General features: G+C 51.7%; 4 protein-coding genes across 4 annotated transcripts; 1 reads left to right on the forward strand and 3 right to left on the reverse strand.

Annotated features, from left to right (window-relative positions):
• Positions 1-146: 146 nt before the first annotated feature.
• Positions 147-1,529, reverse strand: CC77DRAFT_1055251 (hypothetical protein; the record flags this gene model as incomplete). Its single annotated transcript, XM_018527832.1, has 4 exons — positions 147-1,088; positions 1,188-1,288; positions 1,340-1,364; positions 1,515-1,529. 4 exons carry the CDS (start codon positions 1,527-1,529, stop codon positions 303-305), a joined length of 927 nt encoding a protein of 308 aa, XP_018379244.1. The 3' UTR covers positions 147-302.
• A 1,132-nt stretch (positions 1,530-2,661) lies between these two features.
• CC77DRAFT_1083510 (DEAD-domain-containing protein) lies at positions 2,662-5,229 on the reverse strand (the record flags this gene model as incomplete). The annotated part of the gene is made up of 3 exons (XM_018529393.1): positions 2,662-3,565; positions 3,630-4,975; positions 5,027-5,229. 3 exons carry the CDS (start codon positions 5,227-5,229, stop codon positions 3,087-3,089), a joined length of 2,028 nt encoding a protein of 675 aa, XP_018379245.1. The 3' UTR covers positions 2,662-3,086.
• A 1,111-nt stretch (positions 5,230-6,340) lies between these two features.
• On the reverse strand, positions 6,341-7,523 carry CC77DRAFT_1026246 (peptidyl-prolyl cis-trans isomerase B precursor). Its single transcript, XM_018526220.1, has 6 exons — positions 7,342-7,523; positions 7,197-7,291; positions 7,058-7,143; positions 6,990-7,001; positions 6,833-6,939; positions 6,341-6,770 (listed from the first exon to the last, which is right to left on the reverse strand). Exons 1-6 carry the CDS (start codon positions 7,450-7,452, stop codon positions 6,555-6,557), a joined length of 627 nt encoding a protein of 208 aa, XP_018379246.1. The 5' UTR covers positions 7,453-7,523; the 3' UTR covers positions 6,341-6,554.
• A 170-nt stretch (positions 7,524-7,693) lies between these two features.
• Positions 7,694-8,466, forward strand: CC77DRAFT_1002323 (30S ribosomal protein S13). The gene is made up of 3 exons (XM_018523183.1): positions 7,694-7,705; positions 7,760-8,071; positions 8,133-8,466. Exons 1-3 carry the CDS (start codon positions 7,703-7,705, stop codon positions 8,193-8,195), a joined length of 378 nt encoding a protein of 125 aa, XP_018379247.1. The 5' UTR covers positions 7,694-7,702; the 3' UTR covers positions 8,196-8,466.
• Positions 8,467-9,831: the final 1,365 nt, after the last annotated feature.

Genomic DNA, 9,831 nt, shown 5'->3' on the forward strand with positions numbered 1-9,831 from the left:
ATTACGATGTATCTTTTACTGTTGCACTTTTCTGGTCATGCTCGAATAGACAGTCAAGGGATGGTCACGGGATTGGAAGAGGGAGCCTAATTGAAGACAGACATGAATTATAGCAATAAAGTAGGAACCTCGATAACGACCTAATCGTGAGGCGCGTGAAACAGGAACACACACAAAAAAAAAGAACCCTAGGACAATAAGAAGAAGAAGAACAATGCCACCATCTATCTCTTCCCGCTACTCAGCCCTTCCGTTCTCTTCACATTCAATTCGCGTCTCTGGGTGAGCCAAGGTAGACAAACTTACTCCAAAAACTTCATGTACGGCACGAAGCAATCCAAATGATTTGGAACTACTCTTTCACTCTTACGGCGGACACGCTGGCCTGTCGTATCCGAATTCCATTTCTTCTTGCTTCTTTCTGAGTGGCTAGGGGCGTAAGAAAGAATGTCCTGAGTAGGTGCTATTCCGAAGTGTTGGGAAGTCGTAATCGATTCGGTGGGAGGCGTGGGGGGCTCGAACATAGTTGTCGTTGCTACTGAGCAGACCATGATAGGCGAAGTAGAAGTTTCGTTGTTGAGGGTTCCTTCCGACGTGATCGGGTCAGACAGAGTGCTTGGATCAGCGATTCCATCTGTGTGTGGTCGTGTTTTAGTCGTGTCGTCCGTATTCTCTAATCCAGCATCTGCCTCGGATCCGGCCAGCTGCCCGTCGACGCCTTCCATGATCACCGGAGGTTCAACCACTGCACATGTTACACCTTCAGCTTGCGCGCTCGAGGGCATGACCATCTCCTCGCCCAGACCCCCGGTCGGTTGCTGTACAATAACACTCTCAGCACCAGCCCCAGCGCCATCGCCACCCCAAAACCCTGTTCTGCGCCCTTCAATCAGAAGCTTCGATTCCTTCTCATTTTGAATTAACGAGCAGCAAGGGCACAACCAGGTCTTTGCACAATCTGCAGCACAGGTCCCACCTAGATCGCCCATTCTGCGAATGCGAAATGTTTGCCATGCGTTTGGGATACAGACGAGGAATTGGTGGGCGATTGGGGTGCAGCAGAAGACCGAGTAGCCGTAGGCTATGCACTGTTTGTGTTTTGTTCTATTAGTCAGAGAATGGAGAGTGAGGTAGATTGAGCTGGATTGTTGTATAGAAGGTAGGCGTAGAAAAGAGAGAATACTTACCGGTACATTGACAATCTCATACCCACTCATATCGCCGTTGTAATGAAGACGATGCCATGTCTTTCCGCAGGTGACGCAAGGACAGAAGAAAGTGACAAGACCTACCATACTTGTTAATCCCATCCTCACTTCGACAAATGAGAAGAACTTACATAGTGGCAGGGGATTCAGGCAATCCTACAAACTGGTATTCCACGGCTTGGTACGATTTATGTCTGCTTCAAACTCTTCTCTCGCTTCTGCAGTCCAGTCTATGAACTGTGTGCGGCAATATTTTCCCCATTTCGCGAGATTGTCGCGTGTCTTTTGGAGTAATGGGTGGCCTACCAGGTGGTCGGGCATTGTAGTGTGACAAGATAGCTTTTCTGGCGAGAGATAGCTTCAGCCACACTTTTCGGGTCTGCGAAACAAGATGTATGCGGTGCTAATTATGCTGATATCCGATGAGTACGTGCACGAGGAATAGAGTGGTTGGCGGGTGGTGTGGGCGAGACGATGTCGATGACCAAAGAGAGCCTTGGATACAAGCATATGCGTGAGGAAGTGATGTTGACGGCACCTGCTTCGTAAGGCAAGAACGAGAGTGCCAGTCGTCTTGCAAGAATGGTAATGACTGGAGAAAGAGCCACCGCCTAGTGAGGCCAAAATCGTCTCTCGGCCCCGAGTTGCCAATATCAGGATAGATCCTGAAGCATTTTGCAACACTACGTCAAGGGGAGAAACTAAACATCTTGTTAGAGCAGAGTACTTCTTTCTACTACAATAAATTATATTACAGCTATATAGATATCTATAGAGAATCTAGAAGTCTATAATGCTGTTAGTCTATATAATCTTTATTGTTAGGAGCTAACGTAAGCTGTAAGGTAGAGCTTGTTATCTTCACCTGTTCGGTTTTTCCCTTGTATGGGGTGCAAGGTCTTGGGCGATGGACGAAAGTTGAGATAAATGGCTGAAAATGACTAGGCCACATCATGTGAATCGCATGATACTCGCCGGCCTAGAGCTACCATCTTCAACATCACAGCAAATAGAGGATAGAGTTGCAAGTATGAAATCGCATGCATTGTACAGGCTACGCATGTTGGCAGCCCGCACTAGTCTATGTAACTAATCATCTGCTGGAAACTATACTTTTATCAGATTCCTTCCACCCAAGTCACTGGGTCAGGTCCGCACATGTGCCTGCAAACCAGAAAGAGCTTTTAAATCCCACCGCCGAGCAGGCCTTGGAAAGACAGCCACCATGATGGTTACCACAAAGAACCGGGGTATCTTCCTTCGTACAAAGGTTGGGTCGTGGATAGACCTTCATGAACGCCATCTATGCAGGAAACTTTTTCGTCGTCCAAAACAAGGTCATGCTGCTACCCTCCGCGTGTGGAGAGACTGAGCGACGCAAGGACGACGAGAAAGGCGTTGTCGCCGAGGGGTATGACCGGGAAAAAGGAATCGCTTTTGTCGTAAAATAAGGAAATGCTCAGAGGTCATCCGCGTGTGGACGACTCGGAAAGCGAGAATCTATGGCTCCCCAAGCAGCATGCTTGCAGAAGAGCGAAGTCGTGAAATGTTCGTAATGCATGCCTTTCCGGGAAAGACGAGGGTCCTGCCATCTATGTTCGAGCTCGACAAATGTGCGTCGAAGGGTATCGTATGCGAGAAGAGCTCGAAAAACAGGCAGATCCGCAAAAAAACAGTCGCTGTCTATATGCTGGTTGGGGTATGAGATTCCTGATTTCCGCATCGATCCGCGGTAACCGGGAAGGAGTCGCAGAAAACATTCGAGAGTAAAGAAAATCGAAAGCAAGCCATCGGTAGCAGCGACACGAAGGCCCAGGGTATCGTAGAGAAGAAAATGTGTCCCGGGCTGGCTACATCGTGAAGCGGTGCGATGCACGTTTACCACCAGGAGTTGCCGCCAGGGCCGGATGGGTTGCCGTAGCCTCCACCAAAGCCACCACCGCCGCCAGAGTAGCCACCAGGAGCTGGAGGAGCGTAGCCGCCGCCGGGAGCGCCGCCGTAACCACCTCCGTAGCCGCCTTGAGGAGCACCACCCCACTGACCGCCACCACCGAAACCACCACCGCCGCCCATACGACGAACATCACGGGTAGCAGCGTTGCCACGACCACGGCCGCCTCCACGTCCACCACGGCCTCCACCGAAGCCGGAGCCTTCGCGGGCAATGGACTCGAGGAATCCAGGGACTTCCTGGTTGGCCTCCTTCAAGAGATCAAGGAGATCGCGTACGACTCCGCGGTTGCCGCGGTTGAAGAAAGCAGTGGCAATACCAGTGTTTCCAGCACGTCCAGTACGACCGATACGGTGAACGTAATCGTCAATATCGGTGGGCAGGTCATAGTTGACGACGTGGGTGACTGCAGATTTGAAAACAAGAAGTCAGTGTATGTCTCACATGCATTTCGCATAGGCAGAACTTACCATTCGGGATATCAAGACCTCGGGCAGCTACAGCAGTAGCGACAAGGATGGGGCAACGTCCGTTTCGGAACATCTCCAGAGCCTTCTCACGCTCGCGCTGAGTGCGGTCACCGTGAATGGAGGTGGCGGGGAAGCCTTGGTTGATGAGGAAGTCCGACAAGGAGTCGGCCATACGCTTGGTCTCAACGAAGATCAAGGTAAGACCAGCACCATGAGTGTGAAGGATATCCAGGAGGACAGAACGCTTGTCAACGTCCTCGACGTACTCAATCTTCTGGGTAATGTTCTCAGAAGTAGAACCGACACGACCGACCGAAAGGAAGATGTAGTCCTTCAAGAAGTCGCGGGCAAGCATCTGAATGTCGCGGGGGAAAGTGGCCGAGAACATGAGTGTCTGGCGGGCAGCGGTAGGAGGCATGTCCTCGCCCTCAACAATGCGGCGAATTTGAGGCTCGAAACCCATGTCCAACATGCGGTCAGCCTCGTCAAGAACCAGGTACTTGATGCTGGCGAGGGAGATACGGCCGCGCTCGATCAAGTCGACCAAACGACCAGGAGTAGCGACGAGAAGATCACAGCCGCGCTCGATCTGGCGAAGCTGGGAACCAATGTCGGCACCACCGTAAACGACACAAGGGCGGACCCACGAGCGGTAGGCGAACTTGCGGGCCTCGTCGAAAATTTGGGAGACCAACTCACGGGTAGGAGCAAGGACAAGCGAGGTGGGGTAAGCCTTGCGTTGACGTCCATAGCCACCCTGAGCCGTTGCGGGAGGAGGAGAAGGGCCGTTCTTGAAAGCCTGGGCAAGAATGGGGAAAAGGAAACCACCAGTCTTTCCAGAACCGGTCTGGGCACAAGCCATGAGATCACGGCCACCCATGACGATAGGGATGGAGTACTTCTGGACTGGTGTGGGGACCTTGTATCCGGAGAGCTCGATGTTGCTTAGCAGGTGGTCGTCGAGAGGCGGGTTTGTGAAACGTGTGACGGGTTCGGGAACACCCTGACCAGAGGCCTCAACGGGGATGTCATCGTACTTCTCGAAGTTGATACCGGTGTGCTGCTTGGAGGGGTCGTTGGGCATGCCGAAGAGGTCGCGCTCAAGACGCTGGTTGGGCGGGCCGGGGACGTGCTTGCCGTCCTTCCAGGCACCGTCACCAGATCCGCGAGCACCTCCAGAGCCGCCACCACCTGGCTTGCCGTAAGCGTTGGGGTCAAAGTTGCCGCGAGGGGCACCGCCCCATCCACCACCTGGGGGACCGTCGCGACCGCGGGGAGTGAAGTTGGGTGCGTTGGCCCAGCCACCGGCACCACCGCCGCCGTTCATCTGAGGGGGAGGACCCTGACTGTCACCCGTTAGCATACCTTCCTGTTTTGTGTCTTGGGTATTGACTGACCCTCCTGGTCCCCAAGCGCTGCCACCGAGACCGCCGCCGCCGTTCATCATCGGGGGCGGGCCGTCCATGGGTGCAGGGCCGCCCTGGGGACGACCGCGAAGGTGGGGAGGGATGTAGGCAGAACGCTCGCCGTTGAAGCCGTTCTGGTTGTTGTGCTGGGACTCATTTATGTTGAGACGACCCATGTCGAGTTGGTCAGCCATGATGGGCGTGGTTGAGTCGAGTAGGCTGAAGGTGTGGTTGTGTATATAAGACGAGGGCAATATGCAAGTCGCAAATTACTGTTTTGCTGGCTTCGGCTGGCTCGGCGGTGAGCGACAGACGAAAGATAGCAGGTCTAAGTGACGAAACTCGTAACTCGCAGGCGGGTGCCTGAGACTCGTTCTGTCAGGAAAGAAGGGAACGCCTCTGTCCTGGAAAACGAGAAGTAAAGAAGTGAAGACCAAAAGAAAGGACTTCACAGAAAATGTGCTTGTAGGGTTGTGTAATACACACAGAATAGTTTTGAGGGTGGGTGGTTAGGGAAGAGGGAGAACGCAGCAGGTAAGTTAAAAAAGCGTGTCGGAGAACCCTTCCCGCACTAGACCCTGTGTGGCGCTAGCGCTCCCTCTCAGAGTTCTCAAGCTGTGGCGAGTGGGGAGCGGTGAACGTCACATATGGATCCTGTCGTGTGCTGCAGCCGGCTTGCTTTTCATGCGACATGCACTGTGACATGGCCTCGGTGGATGTAGTGGCGGCTTTGCCTGGCTCTTGTGCAGGTTCCAGACCAGTTTGTGCAACAGTGCCATGCGTACTGATAACCCAACAGAATACTTTCGTTTTTACTAGCCACCATGTGCCTGGACCGTAATACATCATTGTCCGTGGGTAATGCAGGGACTACAAGTACTCCGTATCCTCCCTCTTCACCCTAGCTAGCGCCTTGACGGATTGGAGCGTTGGCACTAGGAGGAAAGAGTCTGTGTTGCACTAATACGCTTTGTTAACATACCCTGGAGGAATTCGCAGTCTCGCACTTTTACAGGCCAGCAAGACAGGGGTTGATGCGTGCCTCTAGTCGTGGTAGTATGGTGCAATGACTTCATTCATCCTTTATCCTTATGTTCATCATGTAGCGCAATCACAGTCTACTAAATGAACGTTTCTGCATTTCATCGTTATCTAGGCCATGCTCTTCTCCTTGAGCCCACCCACAATGTTACTTTGCCCACCATTTCGTGACTTCAAGAAAAGCACACAGACTGCGACGATAGCCCCAACAAAGAAAAACTTCTGACCCATTGACAGTCCATCAGCGGAACCAGTGGCAACGGCCATACCAGGGAGCTTGGGCTTGGTGGTAGAGGCCTGGGTGACCTCAGCAATGTTGACGATATCCTCCTTGGATGGTGTTGCCGCAGTGATATCGAGTTCGTCGCCAGGAATGGCAGGTTCAGCAGCTCCGTATAGATCTTGAAGAAAGGGCACAACTATCAGCAGCTCTCCAACCTGAGGGGTCGACCCAATAGCAAAGAATGCGTACTGATGTCTAGAGTTCCGCGTGAATACCTTCCTCTGGCACCTCGAGCTCTCCGCTCTTGGCGATCTTGACGGTCTGGGCCGGCTTGTCTCCAGGTCCCTTCTTCACGTTCTCAATCTTCTCCACAACATCGTAGCCCTCGAGGACCTCTCCGAAAACGACGTGGCGGCCATCGAGCCAGCTGGTGACGACGGTGGTGATGAAGAACTGAGAGCCGTTGGTGTCCTAGATCATCCATGTACGGTCAGTGCATGTTTCAAGTGCAGTTCATACATTGTATTTCTTACCTTTCCGCTGTTGGCCATGCTGAGAAGACCCTTGCGGGTGTGCTTGAGCTTGAAGTTCTCATCGGGGAACTTAGCCCCATAGATACTCTTTCCACCAGTGCCATCACCTAATCGTTGTCAGTGTGTGGATTGCGGGGCTCGGTTTATCTTGACATACCCTTGGTGAAGTCTAAAACAGAGTTAGCATTGCAAATCCCTTAGAGATGTACTAAGAATTGTACTTACCACCACCCTGGATCATGAAGTTGCTGATAACGCGGTGGAAAGTAGAGCCCTCGTAACCGAAGCCCTTCTCGCCGGTAGCCAGAGCGCTATCGCATGTGTTAGATCCCGAAGCTGTACACAAGTTTGTACGGGGTCGTACCGGAAGTTCTCGGCGGTCTTGGGGACAGTCTTGCCGTAAAGGCCAATGGTGATGCGGCCTAGCTCTTCATCGCCATGGGTGATGTCGAAGTACACCTGTGGAAGTTAGCAAGACCGTGCACATGTCAATTGTGAGCTATGCATACCTTGTGGGTGATCTTGGGTCCCTTGGCAGCCTCAGTGCTCTGAGCAAAGAAGACAAAGGTGATCGAGAGGATCAAGAGGAGCGAAATGACGGCTCGTTGGAAAGTAGCCATGATGCCTGATTGTGTTGGGAAACAACCAAGGGAAGTCACAGAGTTAAATAGTTTGGAGAGCCCCCTGCTTGAGTGCAATGGTGGAGAGGTGTTGAAACGTTGCGTTTTACCTAGGTAGAGAGCTGGACTGCCCGCACCGTCGCACTAGTACTTTTTGGGTTTAGTGAGAAACGGAAGTCTGGAGATTCGAGATCAGACAAGACAATTGACACTCCAACACGCGAACTCGCCGTCGGAACGCTGATCCGCCATGGTACGCTACTAGATCGCCTAATCCTCCTCGCGTGCAACTCACTGACGGTTTCAGGTGTTCATCAACGGCTTCAGCTTCACGGAAGCGACGCTCGTCAAGCGGTCCCTCGAATCCTTCTTCGGCATCGGGCCCTCGGTCTCGCAGCGCATCATGGCGAAATTCTACATCCACCCGTGGGCGAAAGTCGGCAGTTTGAAAAATGCGACAGTCATGGATCTGACGGCCGAGCTGGCGAACATGAAGATTGAGAACGATTTGCGGCGGCAGGTGCAGGACGATATTCGGAGATTGAGGGATATGGGCACATATCGTGGAAGAAGGCATGCTATGGGTTTGCCTGTGAGGGGTCAGAGAACAAGAACACAGGTATGTTCAATCCTAGTGGCGGGGCTACGATTGTGGTGGGCATATGGGCTAATGGTCATAGATTGCAACTGCACGACGGTTGAACAAGATGGAACGAGGCGGTACAGGAAGAGTGGGATTGTAAGGTGGAAGGAAGCGTACATACGAGTGTATAATATTGTACAGTATGCGGGCATAAAATGGTGTCCACGATACACGTTTGAAGAGAATATACAGCACGTTAACGACTCAACATTACTCTAGTTACCATAGGGTACGTCTTGATCTCCACACAGAGAGCGGGACCATGTTTCGACGATAAACAGCTATAAGGTCTGGCCATGGGAAATCTCTCGCAGAACTAGGCTGTCATTCATCGTTCAGAATTTGCAATCTACACAGCCCCTTGCCTTGGTTCAAAATTCTTCGAAACATGTTTGGAGTAATGACAGTAGCAAGCAGAAGACTGACAAACATGTTAATCGAAAGTGATGGCCACGAAGGAGCTGGTTTTTGATAGGCTGTACCTACTGTTGAGGATATACCATAAGAGCTTACACAGTAATCTGCCTTGAAGCTCGAACAGTAGAACAAGAGTGTAGAACTCTGGGGTAAGGCCTGTTGCCCTGGAATACCGGCTACTCTTAGGCCACAGTATCCGTCATGGTGCTGTCAAGGCCGGTGCGGAACATCAGGACATTGGCAGTCTCATTCATGTCACAACATAAACCCAAAATCAGATGCTTCCTCCTGATCTAGTCTATGGCATCTAACTAGTCATCACGATTTTTATAACCATGCAAATTGTGAGCTTCTTGCAGACATAGTGGCCGTGGACCCGGGGCCCAATGCTGCGATAACGGCATTATATGTCTGCTCAACATATTACCTTGTTTTGCAAGCATGGCGACTGTGCACCGTTGGTGTCGAAACAGCATACCTACCAAAAAGCGAGTAGTTAATCAAACCAGCTTCTGTATTCGGAAGGATATACTGCTAATATCTACTCAGAAACTCTAATTCAGCTTATGCACGGTGTACTCTACATCGACCAATCACTTCGTTACCATTTAGTCAGCGTACCTTTCCTGCCCGCACATTGGAATGAATGTCACGAAGACCGGGTTCGTCTTGCCAGACAAAGATTCGTTGCTCATACAAAGACCGAATCGGATCTCGACACTTTCTTGACGACCTTGAAAGCAGTGTCTGAAAGCGGGCGGACGTGCTTCCGCGCTGGGCGGAAGCCGAAACGTTTTGAGGGAGTTATCATGGACGTTTACCCGCCATGCAAGGGTTAGTCATGCTAGGATACCCAAGCAGCATCTGCTCCATGGCGCAGACAATCTCTAAGTTCCGATAGGCGTTATTGACGTCCAGCTTGGCAATGTCTCTCCATCTGGCCTATTTTCCTCCACGTTTGACGGCGGGAACTGTAGGCCTGGGCGGTAACGAAGCGGTCGGACGGGAGCTTGCAAGCCGAACGGAAGCTCTCACATGCATGCATACGCATTGATACCGCCAAAGGCGATTACTGTTTGTAGCAAAGACAGGATTCATCAACCACTTCTGTATGTGAGCATGGTAGAAAAGTCTATGTTTGCCTCTACCCAGAATCGGTGTCAATCTACCTAAGCTTGGATGGTTTGTTTTCCGCAAGGAAGCAAAGTGCGGAAGTACAGTGGTGAAGATCACAATACTTCGGCGTTGCCTTTCGGAACTTTGATATGCGAAGTATAATTAGACATGGGGAGGGCTTGCAGATTGACGCAACCCGCGTG

The sequence above is a fragment of the Alternaria alternata genome, assembly GCF_001642055.1.
Source record: "Alternaria alternata strain SRC1lrK2f unplaced genomic scaffold CC77scaffold_37, whole genome shotgun sequence".
Lineage (NCBI taxonomy): Eukaryota > Fungi > Ascomycota > Dothideomycetes > Pleosporales > Pleosporaceae > Alternaria > Alternaria alternata.

What these genes read in the sequence shown, in the direction of transcription:
- CC77DRAFT_1026246 (XM_018526220.1), bottom strand. Translation starts at nt 7,452, where the DNA reads ATGGCTACTTTCCAACGAGCCGTCATTTCGCTCCTCTTGATCCTCTCG. An exon ending in GACCCAAGATCACCCACAAG is followed by an intron (nt 7,292 to 7,341) that starts GTATGCATAGCT and finishes TAACTTCCACAG; the next exon opens with GTGTACTTCGACATCACCCA. An exon ending in AAGACCGCCGAGAACTTCCG is followed by an intron (nt 7,144 to 7,196) that starts GTACGACCCCGT and finishes CACATGCGATAG; the next exon opens with CGCTCTGGCTACCGGCGAGA.
- CC77DRAFT_1002323 (XM_018523183.1), top strand. An exon ending in GTCAGAGAACAAGAACACAG is followed by an intron (nt 8,072 to 8,132) that starts GTATGTTCAATC and finishes TAATGGTCATAG; the next exon opens with ATTGCAACTGCACGACGGTT.